Raw genomic sequence first — 19,691 nt, forward strand, 5'->3', positions numbered from 1 at the left:
GGAGCCCCAGTCCAAGGGAGATTGACAGTCATGTTTAGCTTCTTCCATTTTCTAATGCTTGCTCCAACAGTGGACCTTTTTTCACCAAGCTGCTTGGCAATTTCCCCGTAGCCCTTTCCAGCCTTGTGGAGGTGTACAATTTTGTCTCTAGTGTCTTTGGACAGCTCTTTGGTCTTGGCCATGTTAGTAGTTGGATTCTTACTGATTGTATGGGGTGGACATGTACTTTATGCAGCTAACGACCTCAAACAGGTGCATCTAATTTAGGATAATAAATGTAGTGGAGGTGGACATTTTAAAGGCAGACTAACAGGTCTTTAAGGGACAGAATTCTAGCTGATAGACAGGTGTTCAAATACTTATTTGCAGCTGTATCATACAAATAAATAGTTTAAAAATCATATATTGTGATTTCTGGATTTTTTTTTTAGATTATGTCTCTCACAGTGGACATGCACCTACGATGACAATTTCAGACCCCTCCATGATTTCTAAGTGGGAGAACTTGCAAAATAGCAGAGTGTTCAAATACTTATTTTCCTCACTGTACGTGTGGTGTTAACAAAAATCGCTTTTCCCAAAGACATCATTAAATTTTCCAGATTTATATCAATTACCAGTATTTTGAGAGCAGATTCTAAATCCGAATAACTACAAACGTGTTCACTGAAGATTGCTTTAAAGAAATGCTGCATTCATGTAATTTACTGCAAAATGACTGCACACACACACACACACACACACACACACACACACACACACACACACACACACACACACACACACACACAATTGACTCACCATTCCACTGTAGGAGTGCCTGAGTAAGACAGCATGGCCGTAGAGAAGAGTGCGATGACCTCCACCCTGCGCTGTCTACAAAAACACACACACACACATACACACACATACGGTTACAAAAAAAAGCGTACACACAATTTCAGCTGCCAGTTTTTCTAAGCAATGTTTACAGTACATGGGCAGATTGTATTTTCTGAGTGGAGGAAACAGCTGCAGGTGACATCCGGAACAGCAAGAAAATAAAAACGATCCTCCGCTGCTTTCCAACCTGATGTTTATCCGAAGCACCTGCGGCGTGATGAGTGATTACTGCGAACGAGCACTTTAGAGACGGAAGATAATGGCTTAAGTTGGAGCGTTCCTTCAAACCAATTTACTGATGTTTCCCATTTAGCTATTTAGCCAAACTACGACCTTGCAGCTACCATCGCTGTGCGTTCACAAGCCCTTCTGAAACAATAAGGGGCAAGTGAGCGCTGATCGGGACAATATTAAATACTGATTATACGCGAGAGAGCTGTCTTGTGAGTGATAACGACTACGGCTCTAAACGCAATTGAATTCCCTGAATGTAGTTCCTGGCGTTAAAACAAGCTGCGGGTCAGTTTAAACAAAAAGCAAGATAAAATGTGATTGATCTGGTTGTCATTAGTTATTGACCACCACGTGCCCGCTGGTTCCAGAGTGGTGCACTGACATGGACCATTGACACCAACCATGATAACACTTTGTCTGGAATAGTGAACGAGTCTCTCTCACACACATACACAGTTTAGTCTCAGACTGTATATGTGAAGCACCAGAAGCACCAGAATAGATGATGTGTCTAATAAAGTGGTCTATTAGCATTTCCCCCACCACAAACACACACACACACACAAACACACACATACACACAAACATAATTACATATCTATTCACAATGCATTGGTCAAATGCTTTTTTTTTTTTTTTTTTTTTTATGGTCTGTCTAAATACTCAACTCTGATTGGCTGGTCAGTATAATCACTGTTCTACATTACTAGACAACCTGATAAACAAAAAATTAACTGTAACCATGGTAACCTACTGTCACAGTTGCATACAGTGATACTTCAACTAAAACAATTTCCGATTACCTTCTTTAGTAAAGTGGATGCGTTTGATAAATGCCGCAAAACAGGATTTCAATACATTCTGTCAGGCAAACACTGAGTGGTTCGAATCGGGCGGTTATTCTGATATTTTTTTTACGCATTTGTATATTTCTATAGCATTTCTCTCGGTTGTGCTGCTTCCAGCAGAGTATGTCAATGTTGCACTTTTTGTCCAATCATATTTTAGCCTTTACATGTTGCCAGGGTCAAAGAAATCTGCCTTAAGGCCTTCAGAATCAACAGAAGAGCTTCAAATAAATGAAGGCAAAGCTGTTGCTTTAACTCACACTGGCGACACTGGGGCCATCTAGCAAAAACGTCAGCCTTTTTAAAATAAAAAAATTTTAAGTTCTGATTGAATGGTCAAAGCGCACTAGTCAGAGCTCACAAACCGCATCTGTAGCAAACTGCGCAAGCTCAAATATATCCGTGTGGATTTTATGGCTGTTTTATAACCCCCACAGTTGCTGATGGAGAAGAAAAATTTAATTAGAGCTTGACTGATACACTTACAAGAACATTTCAAGAAAAGTGGGACATTGTGATGAAAGGTCAGTCACAACATTTCAAAACATTTGGTTAGCTTTTTCATGAACCAGTTATACTTTTGCGTTTCCTTTTCGGCACAAAAACACACAATTTGCCTTCATTTCTGAACCCCAGGAAAACCGTAATCCCGGTTGGAGAACTCAAAAGTACTACGAAAATCCACAGGAATCATTTTATGAGGTTAATATTGTTGCTTTTGCTAGAGATGATATATGCGGACGATGCAGTTGCGGCTGCAGTGAAAGAGGACATGTCAAATTGTGTTCATTGGGTCTTTTGCTTTAGTAATGACATTCAGTCTCACTACATAAGGCTCAGAATTCTGTCTTACTTAAATGAAATCCAAAGAAGCCTACTGAAAGTTGGTGTATTCTGGCATGCGTTTCCACTCATCGCGGTTGTAAAGAGTAGCTATTCGAGTTACTGTAACCTTCCTGTCAGATCAAAGCAGCCTGGACATATTTCTCTGATCTCTTTCTGATTATTTCCATCCACAGAACTGCCGCCCGATGCGACAATATATGGAATTATTCAAACCAGCCTGTGTCGATACAAAAACTACACCATAGTCATTTCCCCCCTATTTAGATGTATGATGTGAACATTAACCAAATCTCTTAACCATTATTACGTTTCACATATTCGGTGCTATGTGGTCACAGAAACTTACAGAAAAATAATATAAGTGACATAAAATATGATATTGAACATAGGATTCTAATGACGGTGATCATTAACAGAAATAGAGATGATAAGACACACAAACAAACACACACACACACACACACACACACACACAGACACAATCTTACCTTCATCATGAATTTCTGCATGGCATGAGAAAAAAGGTATAAATATTGTTAATAATGAAAAATGCATCAAAATGATCACCAAATCTAAAGAGGAAATATGACTAAAACCCAACACCAGTTCACACTTTATTTTTTTCTCTTTAAAGCTCTTTGACGATGATTTGGCCTTTAGAGAAATTATTTAACCAGAGAAATCCAGATCACTGGCAATTCAAGATAAAAATGATGTTCATTCTATCTATCGCTTCCGTATCTCTCTTCAATCAATACTTCAGCCTTTTACTGTTCGCCTTCTATTGAATATTGATTATCACTTCTCCTAACCTGTGCACTGAAATGCTATTACTCAACCGTGGATCGCTGTTATATCTCTACTTTTGTAGAGACGGATAAGTGATTGTCTTGTTTAACAAAAATAATAATAAAAAAATTTAAATAAGGAAGAATGACAACTTGCACATAAAACCAAAAGTGCAAAAGCAGAATGGTAGCAGGAGATACTGTAGATGTTAAAAATGAAAGAAGGCTTGTCTGATGACCACAAACTAAGTAGGACAGCTGGTCATGTCTTGAAGTCTATACATGGAGTTTCTAGCAGAGTACCAATCTTTCAGAAAAAATTCTTTCCAAGTCCCTATTTTATGTAAAATTCCTCTTTACAAGCATGTCTGATTGAGTTGCACTATACTATTAGATGTCTAATATTTTCAAATCTAAAAAAATATATAAATGCCAAAAAACGCCCTTATTGACATGATTATTTGAAGGCTGTCCAATCAAAATTCATTTACTTTTCCATACACAGATTCAACAACATACCCAGCTATACATGTGTTTCTGCCTAAATATGCTTGTTGGATTCTTTTTGTTGAAGGACACCAATAAGGTTTTGTGGGACTCCAGATCCCAGCAACCACTTAGGCCTCTCAATATGGCTGCCGCAAACTTCACTTCCAAAAACACACATCCGCTCCCACTCTGCATCTCCAAGCTATTCATTGAGCAAACATGTGTACATTTTTTACACACACACAAAAAAAAGAGACCTTCATTCACAAACTCTGGGAAAGAACACAGACTGTGACAAGTGATATTCAGTCATGAAACTCAAGATGCTCAAGACTCTTAACCCAAACAATGAAATCCATAACGGCAGGTAAAAACAAAGTCAAAATCAGGCAGATGCAGATGCTGATGAGGAAACTGATTCCAAGAACAAAAAAACAATTCAGCAACAAGATCATCAGCTATAAGACTTGGTAAGCCAATAGAGTGGGTCGAACTGAGCATTACTTCACAGAGAGTTTGTGAATGTCTCTTTTGTGTGTGTGTGTGTGTGTGTGTGTGTGTGTGTGTGTGTGTGTGTGTGTGTGTGTGTGTGTGTAATTAAGCACAACTGTGCTCAAACAGTAGCTTGGGAATTAAGATGGCCAGTGTGTGTGTGTGTTTTGTAAGGTCCTGTCCACACTAATGCATTTTATAAAAAAAAAAAAAAAAAAGGATATTTCTCTCTTTTGTGTGTACGTTGCTTGGTGTGGACAAAAGGCCAAAGTGGGGAGAAAAATATGCGTTTCCAAAAGAAAACATATTACTGTGGACATGGGCTCAGGATTAATGTGGACGGGGAGTGTTTTTAGATGAAAATGCGGTTTTCGAATTATTCCAGATTACTGTAGACAAAGCCTTCGTTGGAGTCTCTGGTGGCCATAGTGGGAAGCCACAATGGCTGTTGGTCTGACAGTTTGGTACATTCTGACCATTTTCCCTGTTATAAACCCTATTGCAAAAAAGCAGTGTAATATGTAATCTAAACACTACTAAAAAGAACTGCTACCATCTAGAACCAAAACTATCTTAATAAATAATAATAATAAAAGGAGGAATGCTAGCAACAAGTCAGAGATGTTTATATGACCTTAAAGACGTTCCTTCATGGGTCTGTGACCCTCAAAAAGAGCAGAAAAGCAGACATGCAGCCACCTACAATGCTCATATTAAAAAGGTGATGCAGTGATAAACTGGTACAGATGCGAAAAGGACAGAAGCCGATGCAATTTACTGAGCACTCAGCAGCAGATGCAATGCAGCATAAAAGCATTGGATAAAATGGTCATTTTGAACAGGATGGAGAAATGGCACTAATGCGTTTTCCCATTGCTCCGAGCTGCTTTATATAGTCACCCTTAAAGCCCTGTGAAAATCACGCTGAATGCAAAATTAGAAATGTGAACGCTTCATGCTCTTTCTCGTTCAGGCCTCAGTAATGTCGAGTTCTTTCAGGAAAAGAGATTCCTGTTCTTTGTGACGCGTCGCTTGTCATCGTGTGCCTCATGCGCCTCCCTTTAGTGAGCTACCTGTAGGTTTCTTTAAGGGAAAACTGGTCCAGATTATCAAGATTTACTCTGATTTGTTAATTTATTTAGATTTTTTAGCCAACAATCAAACTACATATATATATATATATATATATATATATATATATATATATATATATATTAAACTAACCTGGTGCTACCACTCAAGCCATGTAGAGGTCAAGGAACAAAAGTTTAATCACCACAACGTAAAATATCACAAAAACGTCTTTAGCAAAATATTAGCTAGACGCTCTTCTATCTAGCTACATGTGAATTCTAGGCGGAAAAAAAAAATGTAGGCGAAACTCAAAACGGTAAAATTGAACGATCTTAACAACAAATCTTTGCTCAGGACATTAGAAAGAATTTAATAAATGAATAAAAGCAACTTATTATGGGATGGCTTAAAACAGTTTTCTTTACTGAAAAAACAAGAGTCTGTGATGTTCCATTTAGCTTTGATGAGTTGTTAAAAAAATGTGAATTTTATATCAAAGATTTGAATCGATATCATGATTTGACCTTTGTGCCTAAGAAGCCTTTCTCTTTTTCTAGTTTTTCCCCCCAAAAACAGTTCACTGCAGCAAAAGTAAAACAAACAGAGTTTCAGGAGTGCATTTGGTTCATTTCTGGAAATTTTTCTGACCATTGATTTTAACGCTGCAACAACTAATCGATAAAATTGATAATAATCGATCATATAATTTGTTGTCAACGAATGCCGTTATCGAATAGTTGGGTTGCTTAAGTTACAAGACAAAGTGTGTGTACAAAGACACAGATGAAGCTGAAACATCAGCATGGTGAGCAGAATCTGTTTAATCCTCATCATGTGAAAATGGTGTAGTTTAATGAAGTGCTATTGTGTAAACTGTTTGTTTGTAACTTCAGGAAAGTCGCACTGGATCTGTTGGATCGGGTTGCGCTATCAGTTCCCTCGCGACATAGTGATGGATTCAATTAAAAAGGTGCGAACAAACACTAAATCTAAAAGCAGCAAATAACAGCAGCAGTAAACGAGAACATTTTTTGTCACTGTAGTGGTTTTCATGCATTTATTTTCTTGTTTTTTTAATGGAGGCTGTTAGCTCGCTGATTTTCTCCATTCCATTCTCCTTTTATAGCCTCTGTCCACTACAACAGTAACTTTTCTATAGTACAGTAACTAATCTGTTTTCAAACGTGATTCACTGCGGCTTCACTACGTTCAAATGCTCGTTTTCAACGTTCATATATTTAATTTATGCATATATAATTTAATTATTATACAAAATTAAATGAATTATATATTGTAGATGCTTATATCTCCACAGCTAAACAAAATGGGGTTTTTTTAACAAATATTTTATCATTTTTTATATCATTTTTTAAAGCATGGTTGACAACTTGCCATCTGCAATTATCATTAAAAACAATACAAATGTTGATTTACAAAAATGGTTTCACCTTTAACACTCAAACGCTGTTGTTTTCTTTACAGAAAGAAACAACCCAGCATGAGTGAATTTGTTCAAGGAGAAATCCCCCATGCACTCCTCAACGAGCGGCTACTATACGCTTTAAAATGTCTTAATTAAAGACATGAATTATAGACTCTGATCAGTAAACAAGATAAAAGTTCCTCAAAAATTAACACTGAAGCAGGTTTTAATGGGAGATATATCGAGATTGGAGCTCAGTTATAGGAGAAGGAGGCACACACCGATAAGTGGTTGTAATAAAACGGACGGTGATTCAGGAACACATCCTGCTGACAGAAGTCACGTTCACAGAAAGACTATTAATGAATGGCCTTTTAGCTCATTTACATTCAGTCCAGATCATGTACGAATGGTCCTGTATGATATGAAATGTGAAATGGGTTGTGACCTAAAAACAAAAAAATGGGAGGAGTTTATATAATCTTCAGACAATATTCTGGATCAATTTTCCCAGGAAAAAAACGTCTATTCTGGCAATAGAGAAAGATTTGTCATTTATTTCACAGCCAATGAAAGTTTTTTTGGTCAGCATAATGAACAATATATTTTTTTAATTTCTTGAATATATCTTGAATAATTAATGTGCGCCCAGGTGAGGATGTTGCTGCTTTGTGGATTGTGTGTGTGTGTGTGTGTGTGTGTGTGTGTGTGTGTGTGTGTGTGTGTGTGTGTGTGTGTGTGTGTGTGTGTGGGTAGCTGTAGTTCATCTTTGATGCAGAATATTGCCTGTAAGATAACTGGCAGGCGAACAGGGTTGTCAGAGCTGGCTGATGCTTTGCGTGCATAAAAATGCAGACATACCCATTTTTCCACATCTACTTGCTGTGGAAATGAGGAGAGGCAAAACAAAGAAGAAGCAGAACGTAAGAGGTCGGAATTCCACACTGCTCCATACAATTCTTCTAGAGAAAAACCGAGAATGGGCTGGGTCAGTGAGACGGCATACAATAGGGTTCAGAGTTGCAGGGCTGAGGTCACGTCCAAGCTCTGGACTTTCTCTAGACTGAGATTTGTATTTATTTATTTTAGACAAAAATTTTAACTTTTATGTTTTTTGTAACATTAGGTTGACACGTCTGTTTGAAGATCAGGGACAAAGGCAATTAATGCCACCAACATCTGTTGAAAACCTTATTTCAATTTTATTTAGCAATTTCTTAACATTTAGGAAATAATCCTCCATAAAACGAAAACTGATTTACATTTATGGCATTTGGCTGATGCTCTTATCCAGAGCGACTTACAGATAAGCAGGTGAGATTTAATGCCTTTGCTCAAGGGCCCAGCAGTGACAGTGGTGCTGGGATTTGAACTAATGACCTTCTGAACCAAAGTTCAATGACTGTGAGTGAGCTACCACATTCCAATATATAGTAATATATAATAAACAGAAGTCCTAAGAGGCCACGCATAACAATTTTTTTCTTTCGTTTTTTTGGTTATCTTTTAGATAACAAAAGTTGTTTTCCGTCAACTTCTAATTACTGATCACGAGAAAACAATGTTTGTTATGTCAAGGTCACGAAAAAATTAAATTGTGAAAGACAAAAAATATTATAATGCATAGCCTCTTAAGACTTCTGCAATAATATAATTTAAAATGTATAAAATTATATTTTATATGATTTTTAACAATTGTATTCTTTCTATATCTGAATGCTATTTTTATAATATTATAATATGTTTTTAATATAATATAGTATTTTTTTATTAATATATAAAAAAAAACATTTTATGACAGTTTTTTGCCATATATTTATTAATGTTTTTTTCTTTTTTAGCTAAAATCTATATATAGAAAAAGAGTTATTTAGTCTGATCAGGACCCTATGTGGATCCCAACCCTGCTGAAATCAGACACCCCGATGCCACGGCCATCACTTTTCCCAACAACACAAATGACAGAGTTATTTTTAAAGCAGAAAAGAGAGAAAACATAAATAATAAAAAAAAAACACAGATGAGAAATCACTTTGCCAACCGCTTTGATGAAGTCATGATATATATTCATCAAAGCCACACAGAACCCAGTAGGTCATTGAAATAAGAGAGAAAACAAAAACTTCGGAAGCATGAGAAATGGTTAGTATTCGCGACAGATTCAAGCATATTAGTTGCTTTCAGATTCTGATGTGCAACAGTGAAAATGAAGCATGAACAGTAAAAAAAAAGAAAAAAAAAAGAAGAAAGAATAAAAGCAGGCAATAGTTATTGTCTTGTGTACATACAGCTGTGTCACCACAAACTCTTCACATAATTCTTCTCTATAATTATATATTAATAGGGTTCTGTTGTGCGTCCACCCCAGCTGTAACCAATCAGCCAAGATATTTGGTGTGATGTTCTCGCAGTTTTGTACTACAAAAATATGATTGTAATGTACCTGAAACATCAGCAGCATGCTGTTGTGGTTTAGGAAAGCGTTTTCTATATTCTATACACATGGGCACAATTTTCCTGTGTAGACGAAAAGTTGTAATGTTAAGGTGGCAGCCATATTGGACAACCGGAAAGACATTTTTTTGAAGCACAGTATAACCTGGAGTCAATTGGCTGCATGTTTGTAGGACTTTTTTTTTTATATAAAAGTGATGGAAAAACATTGGTTTAACAAGTTTTCAAAGTGAAAAAATACAACTATGGACAATCCCAAGAGTGTTTAATCTGTTATTACCCAACCGGCTTAACAATAGGTTACTAGCCATTCCGAGGCATCCTGAGGTTGCTCCAACCCCAGTCACGTCGAACCTTATAAAGATAGTGGACCTTTAAAGAAGTAGATGCCGACCCCGCAAACATCCCGAACCATCTAGAGACGTACCAGTTCCAATTGGATCCCACTGCATGTGGAGTTTGGACACTGGTGTTTAAAGGCTCTGGCATGGAGAAGCTGGTGTTGGATCTACGATGATCGCAAATGTTGAGCTAATGTTGAGGTACCTTCATATTTTTATGATGAACGCTTACGTTTGTACTGACAATTGCAACGCAATGGTCTCATAGTTGTCACAGAGCTCCATATCTCCATTCTATCTATTATTAAACTTTGGATATCTTTCATACACGTCCTGACCGATATTCCCAGAACCGTATTGGAGAAACTGAACAAGAATGAGTGTTGCAGCTATCTTAGAGCTATCTTTTTGTTAGATCCATAAGCCCCGCCTTTAAAAAACTAGAACTTTATGAGACTTTAGAGGAAAGTTAGAAGTAAGACCCTTTGCTTTAGAATTGTATATATGAAACAAAAAAACTATTTAACATATTTAAAGCTACAATGAATACTGTATCAGATATTTCTGTATCAAAATTCAAAATTCATAAAGCTATCAATCTTTAAGAGCCACAGAACGACCAGGAGAAAACAAGTGATCCAAATGATGACAAATCCAGCACCAAACTCTACAGTGAGTACGTGCCAAACACGCTGACTGTGTGCATGTGATATGTGTTCCATCTTGGACAACAAATCCAGACAAATCTAATTACAGTTTAATCTCCCATGTTGTGGAACAAATTCGCCACATTATGCTGAGATCACGAGTCCGGTTATCCAGGTGGGGAAAAAGTGACAATGTTTTCAGAGCAGGAGGGATGGCATACCCTCTCATGTCTGTCACAGCAACCATAGCCAATCCTCAGCATTTGTGAGCTTGTATAAAAAAGAGGGCAAATAGCACCTTTCTCTAAGTGTGGTTTGTAGTCATTGCTGCGACGTTACGTAGCGCCGTAAAGTAACGCAGGTCCATGAATCTTTTGCTCGTGTGCAGTACAGGGAATAATTTTAGACGTTTCAGTGCGAATAAGCAACTTTTAAGGAACGATTGAAAATTTAAGTGTGGACGTGAAGCCTTTTTTTTTCTTTCGGCTGCTCCCATTAATGGTTGCCACAGCAGATCATCCATCTCCATACCCCCTGTCCTCTACAGCTGCCTCTTTCACACCAACTTCCTGCATGTCCTCCTTCACCACATCCATAAATCTCCTCCTTGGCCTTCCTCTTTTCCTCTTTCCTGGCGGCTCCATCCTCAGTATTCTCCTAACGATATACCCCATGTCCCTCCTCTGCACATGTCCAAACCATCTCAATCTCACCTCCCTCACCTTGTCTCCAAAATGTCCTACATGCGCTGTCCCTCTAATAAACTTATTTCTAATCCTGTCCATCCTCGTCACTCCCAACGAAAACCTCAACATCTTCAGCTCTGCTACCTCCAGCGCCACCTAAAAAAAACTTTTTTAAATTTATCGGGATAAGTGTAGACGTGGCCTAAGGTAGTGACCATAAATGTACAGTATTAAATTGTATCGTGCCATAAGGTTTTATGCAGTTTAGGAGATGCTCTGACCCAGTCGTCTAGACATCACAATTTGGCCCTCGTCAAACTTACTCAAATCCTTATATTCGGTGTTATTCCCTTCACCACTCATAATGCTATAAGGTCATTATTTTGTGCCTGGTCGGTGTATATATTTGGCATTTTTTTAATGTCCTTTACATTGTTAGCATTATCTGGCTATTTACAGAGGTTTAAGCAGCATGCCACTGATCCAGAATGCAGCTTGTTCTGTCCACTGGATTTCTGTAGCTTCCTGAATCAGATGATTAACCAATTCAAAACAAGACCAGCGCTGCCCTACCTTTGGGTCACTAGAAAGTCTGACCCAGCTAAGACTTTGAGATTTAGATTCTCCTTACCCAGGCAGTGACATGACTGTCTGAACTTCTTGGCTGTCTGATCAGCTGAACACCTACTCTTCAAGCAAAAAGAGTTACACTGAAAAACCTAAACTCAACTTTTAAAACCAGTGTATTCTTAGAGTCTGACCTATTTAACTAGCGCACGTTCGTCGTCCAGGATCAGCGTGCCTTCTGAATGCTGTAAATGTTCATCCAAGGGTAAATTTATAGTATTTATATTATTGTTTTCACACCCGCTAAGTTCTGTGATTAAACACAAATGGTTAACATTTTGAATCAAGTGGAATCCACAAGCCGGTGTCATGTGGAAACCTGGGTTTTAACTGTTAAACCTACGGAGTTTTTTTTAGGTCATACGCAAATCGATTGGAAAATACTCCATCTGCTCAGGCGAACACAAATTTCTTTATAGTACATCACTATAAGCCCGACTTTACGTTACTTCCGCTTTGCTATACAGCTTGAAAGAACAGCTCAATGCGAACATTGGCCAGCAAACCAGTGACACTAACTAGCATTAATGTCATGTCCTCTCCATTAGCAGCGTAACATTCAGTTGTATTTTTCTATTGTGTGAATACTTCAATAGCCAACAGAAGAAAAGAGAAGAGAAGAGAAGAGAAATGAAGAGAAGAGAAGAGAAGAGAAGAGAAGAGAAGAGAAGAGAAGAGAAGAGAAGAGAAGAGAAGAGAAGAGAAGAGAAGAGAAGAGAGAGAAGAGTTTGTAAATTTTGCCTTAGTTAATACTTAAACGTTCAGTCTCTCTCTCTCCACCTCTCTCTCTCTCTCTCTCTCTCTCTCTCTCTCTCTCTCCCTCCCACTTTTTTTCTCCCTCCTGCTCTCTCTCTCTCTGTTATTTTCCATTCTCTGTTATTTCCTCATTAGCACTGACCAGCAACAAAAGAAAAGAGACTTTGCATTTTAATCTCCCTCTCTCTCTCTCTCTCTCTCTCTCTCTCTCTCTCTCTCTCTCTCTCTCTCTCTCTCTCTCTCTCTATATATATATATATATATATATATATATATATATATATATATATATATATATATATATATACTATATACTAACTAGCACACTGTGCAAAGTGTAAATAAAAAAAACAGAATGCAATAATTTGCAAATCTTATAAATCCACACCACTTTCTATTCTACCTTCTGGAAAAAAAAACAAGATAATTTAAAAAAAAGTTGGTTTTCAAAAAAAGTTGGGACAGGGTCATGTTTACCACTGTTTAGCATCACATCTTCTCCCTGTATACATCTGGGAACTGAGGAGACCAGTAGCTGAAGCTGTGGATTTGACCATTTGTCAATTAAACTAATTAGTAGCAAAATGTTTCTCCAAACTGTTTAACACTTTTGTTGCCTTGTCCCAACTTTTTTTTTAAGTGTTGCAGCCATCAAATTTAAAACGACCTTATTTTTTTCTTAAAATTACTGTGAATAAACTATGTTATAACTATATATATATATATATATATATTAGGGGTGTAACGGTACACAAAACGCATGGTTTGGTACGTGCCTCAGTTTTTGTTTCTTCACGGTTCGGTATGGATAAGAAAGAAAGAAATGCAAAATATAAAATTGCTTATCATTTTTTTAGTTTATTATTCTTAACATTTGTGATCAACATTTGAACAATGAACTTTTTTATTATTTAATTAAAATGCCTTCTTGGTTAAATGATATCTAAAATAATATTTTTTATATTATATTGTTATATTAATATTGTTATATCAATTAAATTAAGAAAATTAGATTAATTAAATAAAATTGAATAAATGGAAACATTTAATTAAATATTCTATATTTGTCATAGACCGTTTGGTTAATACAATGTGTGTAAAAACATTTAAATACAAAAAAAATTAAAAAAAAATATGTAATTTTCCAAAGATATGATCTACTTAACTGTTTAAGTTATTTTAACAAATGTCTTCGTTCCCTCCATTCTTCATTCATTCACTCCCTCGATATATGAAATTGTCAGGATTTTCTCAAGTTGGACAGAAAAACGCAAAAGAATCCATAGCGCTGGCGTTAGCCAATAGCCACTTCCTGGTTGACGGCTAACGCTAGTGCTATGGATTCTTTTGCGTTTTCATAAACGTGCAAAACAAATCTTATTTCTGCTACAGAGTGAGCAGCCACAGTGACACTGCGCTAACTCTAGTTTCTTTTTTTTTACCACTGGCATTGTTATGTATGTTTTCAAGTTAAATATTATTAAAAAAAGGCTCTTAAATTGTGAGGCAGAGACTACAAACTTGCTGTCTGCCATAATACAATCCTCAGTTCTTGATTTTAACTACAGTATGTTCCGCACATAAAAAGGATGTTATGTGTACCGAGCCGAAAGTCCTGTACTGGAAAACTTTGTTAAGAATACGTGTTCCGTTACACCCCTAATATTTATATATACACACACACCCACACACCTCCCCCTATCTGTTCATGTATATATTTTTCCATTTTTTCCATTTCTTTTTATTAGTCCAATTTCCAGCTTTGATGCTTTACAGTGATGTGATGCGACAGTGAGCTTCACAGCCGACCAATCAGATGCTCTGCTTTGAAATCCTACTCGCGCACATTAAACCCTGCTCTCACTCATTCCCCTTTAATTCTTTCTTACTTTATTTCAATCAGATTTTTTTTTTTTTTTTTTGCAGTATCTTCTCTTTTTTCCTCTTTTACCATTTGCTCTTTCATCCTGTATTTCCAACCTCTTCTGTCTCTCGTTCTTTAGGTGCTCTCTGCTTGTTTGTCCTGCACTACAAGAAGAACTCATGTTAATAGTAGTGAATTCACGTCACGTCACGTTGGCGCCAAATGTAGCGAAATTTTCATGACAACAGTCGGCAGCATTTAAAAAAAGATATATATTTCTGGGAAATGCGAAATCAGGTCATTTTCCTGGTGTCCCTGATTGGCGATCATGGTGACCGAGGAGCAGAGAAAGAAAGGCCTAATGTGAACGCTGCTGTAATGACACAAACACTCATGGATTTCACTCGCCGCTGTTTATTCACTTCATATTGTAGCATCGTTTACTTCGTCTTTTTAGGACAGAATGCTATTTTCTGAAAAAAAAAAAAAAAATGTAATTATGCAATATTTGAAAATGTGTGAAAAAACTGAATCCTGATATTGCGCTACTGTAACTGCCTTTAAACTGCAAACGGGATCGAAAATTCCCCCAAAACAATTCCTACATGACGTGGAGCTTATGAGTCAAAGTGACCAAAAAACCTTTAATTCCTAGAGTACATTAACCCGTTCATGTGTTATTTAGTTCACATTAAAATGCTAAAAATGTACCATTACAAAGAATGTATACAGACTAGAAGAACAGCTAAAAGAGAGCAGATAAATAAACCCCACAGCACCAGGAACAGTCGGCATGTTAGCGGTCACTTACCCCCTCGGCCTTCTCCTCCGTGTTGGCCAGCATCTCCTGCAGAGCGCGCACGGATAGTGACTGCTCCAGCACGAATGTGCATATCGACAGGTCTGGAGGAACATTCTAGAAACAGAGAGATACTTCCAATGAATCAGTTTGGTTCGGCATCAAGTATTAAGTATTAATTAAGTATTAAGTAAACCATGATGTGAGACATGGGGTACAGGGGTATTAGCACGAGACAGTCTCATTTCATTGAGACAAATATGGTATTAAAATTGTTAATATATATATATATATATATATATATATATATATATATATATATATATATATATATATATATATACACACACACACATAGTTAGTCTCAGAGCTACAATGGTTTGACTTACGATTTTTCGATCTTACAATGGCGTTAGTGATACGAAAAAAGTGTTAAAATATGTGAAGTACCGTGCGGCAGGCAAACGTAGCAGCGTATGCGCCGCCCTCCAAACACGAACTGGCACTCGTCCGTGTAGCCCCTGCCACTTACATATATAGTGTGTAGTTTATATATTACAGTCGTGTAAATTGCTTTGTTTTGCTGACTCTTGGGTAGGCTAGACCATGTCTCGACTTACAATATTTTCAATTTACGGTGCGGTCATTCGGAACGCATCTCCATTGTACATTGTGCTTCAGGATCATTTTTAAAAAAGAGTGTGACTTACATTGAGCGCAGCACACTTGCATTAATTTTGATATGCATTTAAATCGAGCCACAAATAAAAAAAAAAAATAACAGTACACATATTTATACAGAAGTCTGTAACTGCACTATACTGTAACACTTCCTTCCGCTTAGTTTGACTTTTTGAACTGTTAAAAACGACACGTTTCGAGGTAATCAGGTGCCGACACTCTGCTGCCTCTTATGTTGCTGCCTTAGTACGCAAGTAGAGGTAGAGCTCCTAATGAATACACATCGCAGTGGCAGCGGCAAATCCGTCTGGCCGGTATTTTGATGTTCAAGACAGCAGTATTCTGTTTCAAGACAATTAAAATAAGCAGACAAATGTTATGTATAAATGTGTTTCTCTGGATGTCCCTGATGCACCCTGGTGGAATTCTCACCACTTGCTCCTGCAGTTCTTCTTCATAGATTTCCCACAATTTGCCACAATTCCCAGAAACAGTTTTGATTTCAAGTCTCCATTGGTGGGCAGTTAAGAATCTCAAAAATGACGAAACTATAAAGAGTAAGTGTTTGGTGTCACCCAGAGGATGGGGTTCCATTTTGAATCTGGTTCCTCTCAATGTTGCTCTCTCATATCGTCTCAGGGGGTTTTTCTTGTCACCGATAGGTCGCTTATAAGGGATAAACGTATATGAATAAATGTTTTACATTAAATGTATATTTTTAAATAATTAATAAATTCAATCTGTTGGATGGAGGATTTTTTTTTTTATTGATACATTAGCAGTACCTTCGGTCATGTCGAAGTTGATCGACTTTAAAATAAGTCTAATGATGGCTGTTTAACACCAGATCGATTGATCAATAGATGCGCCTCCCTGCTTGCTGAGGTATAAACTGTGCGATTATGATCCCATTTCAACTAAATCATGCCTTGTTTGACTGTGATCTGCGATGAGCTCCGTTCTCTAAAGTGTGTCCATTTTCAACCTGAAACCTGCACACTGATTCCGCTTCAAAATCCGCTCCTCAAGATCTTTCAAACCCGCTTGCATTATTTGAAGACGATGGAGATTTCATTTATTCTTCTGTCCCAGACCTCTTTCTAGTTGCTTTCATTAGTTTCTTTTCGGCTTCTCCCGTTAGGGGTCGCCACAGCGGATCCTCCGCACGTTTGATTTGGCACATGCTTTACGCTGGATGCCCTTCCTAACGCAACCCTCCACAATTTATCCGGGCTTGGGACCGGCACTAAGAGTGGCTGGGGATGGTTCCCTGACCGGGAATCGAACCCGGGTCGCAGCGGTGGGAGCGCTGCATCTTAACCACTAGACCACCAGGGGACCTTTTCTAGTTGCTTTCATTGATTTGTGGATATGCCATGATCGATTGCATGGAGGAGTCAAGAGAAACGAAATCCTAATCATTCCTCTCTCATTCCTTATCGCTCATCCATTATCTTTCTTTTACTGCTTTGTCAAGGCAGGGATGTGGTTACTATGGACAGAGACAGAAATAAAACCCTGGACACCTGTCCATCAATCATACATACACATGCAGAGACACATATATACGTCATTTATACCAAAGATCAAGACCATAGAGAGAGAGAGAGAGAGAGAGAGAGAGAGAGAGAGAGAGAGAGAGAGAGAGTGTGTGTGTGTGTGTGTGCACACTGGTCATGTAATCAAATTCTTTCATGGACAGCCTGTGCCATTACCAAAATTGGATCTGTCTGAGCTTGTGAAAGTGGCCAAGCTCTGGATTGCAATAACTAACCCTTGCTATTACTAACTGCAACCTACAGTGATGATGCACTGCCACAGAAATCATCATCTTTTAATTAATCGAGACTCCCTAAGTTACAATCTTTATTTATTTATTATTTTTTTTTTTGTGTGTGTGAATTGGACCCTGGTGCCCCTGATACAGTGATGAACCTCATTATTCTCTCACCATAATTGTAAACTAATATTTATCAACCAGTATTTATTACACAAATCAGGCACAACATTACAACATTTTTACATTATGAGCGGTAAAGTGAATAACACTGATTCTGATTGCACTTTTAAAAGCAGGAAAAAAGGGCGAGCGTAAGGATTTTGACAAATCGTGATGTCTAGACGTCTGGGTCAGAGCATCTCCAAAACTGCAGCTCTTGTGGGATGTTCCTGCTCTGCAGTGGTCAGTATCTATCGAAAGTGCTCAGGAAGGAACAGTGTTAAACCAGTGACAGGGTGATGGACGGCTGAGGCTCATTGATGCACGTGTGGAGCAAAGGCTGGTCCGTGTGGTCCGATTAAACTGATGAGCTCCTGTAGCTCAAATTGTTGAAGAAAATAATGCTGATGATGCTCAATGGGTCAGAACTGTTTTAGCAGCTAAAGGGGGACCAACACAATATTAGGCAGGTGGTCATATTGTTATGCCTGATAGGTAACGATATATATATATATATATATATATATAGCAAATAGTTAGCAAATATAGCATTGAGTGGAAAAGAGCTCAAGGCTCTGTGCTGGACACTCAAGTTCAACTCCAATCTTAACCAGCATGCTGGATCAGGTTTAAACCAGTTCCATTTCCATTTAAGGGAAACTCTATTGCATACAGTGCCATAAAAAAGTATGGGCAAAGATGTTCTGAGTTCTTGTTGTTTATGAGCTTGTGGATGAGTCAGTGTTGTGCTCATGGTGTACTTGGCCACTCCTGGGGAGGTTCAGCACTCTTCTGAGTTTTCTCTATTTGTGGATAACAGCTCTGGAGACCCAAAGCCTTAGAAATGACTTTCTAACCCTTTCAATTCACTTCAATTTAATTTTAAATGTATTCGTTTAATATAGTAAATCCTTGCCTGAGCTAAATAATGGACAAATAACATTATTAGCACAATAAAAGCTCCAGGGTGCTGTCCAGACCCATTGTTTGCTTGCCTTAAAACCATACTGATTAGATGTACATATTGTATATGTTAGGTAGCATCTAATAACATGTTTATATAGTTAAGTGAAGACTGGTCTGTTGAAGAAAGCTCTGGTGGGATGGAAAAGGTTAGACATGGTGAGACAATCAAGCAAAAAGAAAGATCTATACCGGAGAAGGTGAAAGAGAAGTGAGAATTAAATACCTTTGAATTCGAGGTGGACTCCAGGAAGCAGAGTCGATTCCCGAAGCCCTCGGCAGCCAGACAGAGCTTCTGCTGCTCTTTATGTAGTGTAGCGGAACACTGTAACACCACCTCATCGTCCTAAAAAAAAAAGAAAAAAAAACACACACACACTCAATGATCAACGCCAGCCATATAAATGTAAAGGTTAAACAGTGATATTTGACAGTGGCAGCATCAACATTATCATCAGCGCTAAAGCTGAACTAAAAGATTTCCTTCGTCCTCCTCAATTTAATCAGATATTGTTCACAACTCCAGGTTTGCACCAGACCTAAATCATACTTATATTCGAGTTGTTCTGTGTCTAAAATTGACTCGCTTATATAGATTCTGAGGTCACGACTCAACAAGGTCACAATTCCCAGCAAGCATCATGACTGACAAACATGGCCACCATTGAATAGACCACCCACACCTGCCACAAGACCAGTCGCCAACCTAGGAGAAATTGCTGACAATTCATCATTAATGAATAAATAAATTGAATGAATAAATAAACAACTATCTTGTGTGTTTAAGGCTTTTGTTAAAGTTTGCAAAAATAAGTAGAACAATCTTTAGAAAATTATATATTAAATGTAAAAAAAACA

At 37.7% G+C, this 19,691-nt stretch overlaps 1 protein-coding gene across 10 annotated transcripts in view; it reads right to left on the reverse strand.

Annotated features, from left to right (window-relative positions):
* ryr2a (ryanodine receptor 2a (cardiac)) overlaps positions 1-19,691 on the reverse strand; it is a 245,986-nt gene that overhangs the window by 154,868 nt on the left and 71,427 nt on the right. For 4 of the 10 annotated variants that reach the window (XM_083556362.1, XM_083556363.1, XM_083556364.1 and 1 more), the window contains exons 2-6: positions 19,060-19,179; positions 15,263-15,367; positions 7,938-7,958; positions 3,299-3,313; positions 802-876 (exon numbers count right to left, since the gene is read on the reverse strand). In XM_083556362.1, the coding sequence (XP_083412488.1) occupies positions 802-876; positions 3,299-3,313; positions 7,938-7,958; positions 15,263-15,367; positions 19,060-19,179 (336 nt within the window). The remainder of the gene's footprint in view (positions 1-801; positions 877-3,298; positions 3,314-7,937; positions 7,959-15,262; positions 15,368-19,059; positions 19,180-19,691) is intronic. The other 6 variants (XM_083556361.1, XM_083556366.1, XM_083556365.1 and 3 more) reach the window with 2 other exon arrangements.

The sequence above is a fragment of the Silurus aristotelis genome (genome assembly GCF_946808225.1).
Source record: "Silurus aristotelis genome assembly, chromosome: 12".
Taxonomy (NCBI): Eukaryota; Metazoa; Chordata; class Actinopteri; order Siluriformes; family Siluridae; genus Silurus; species Silurus aristotelis.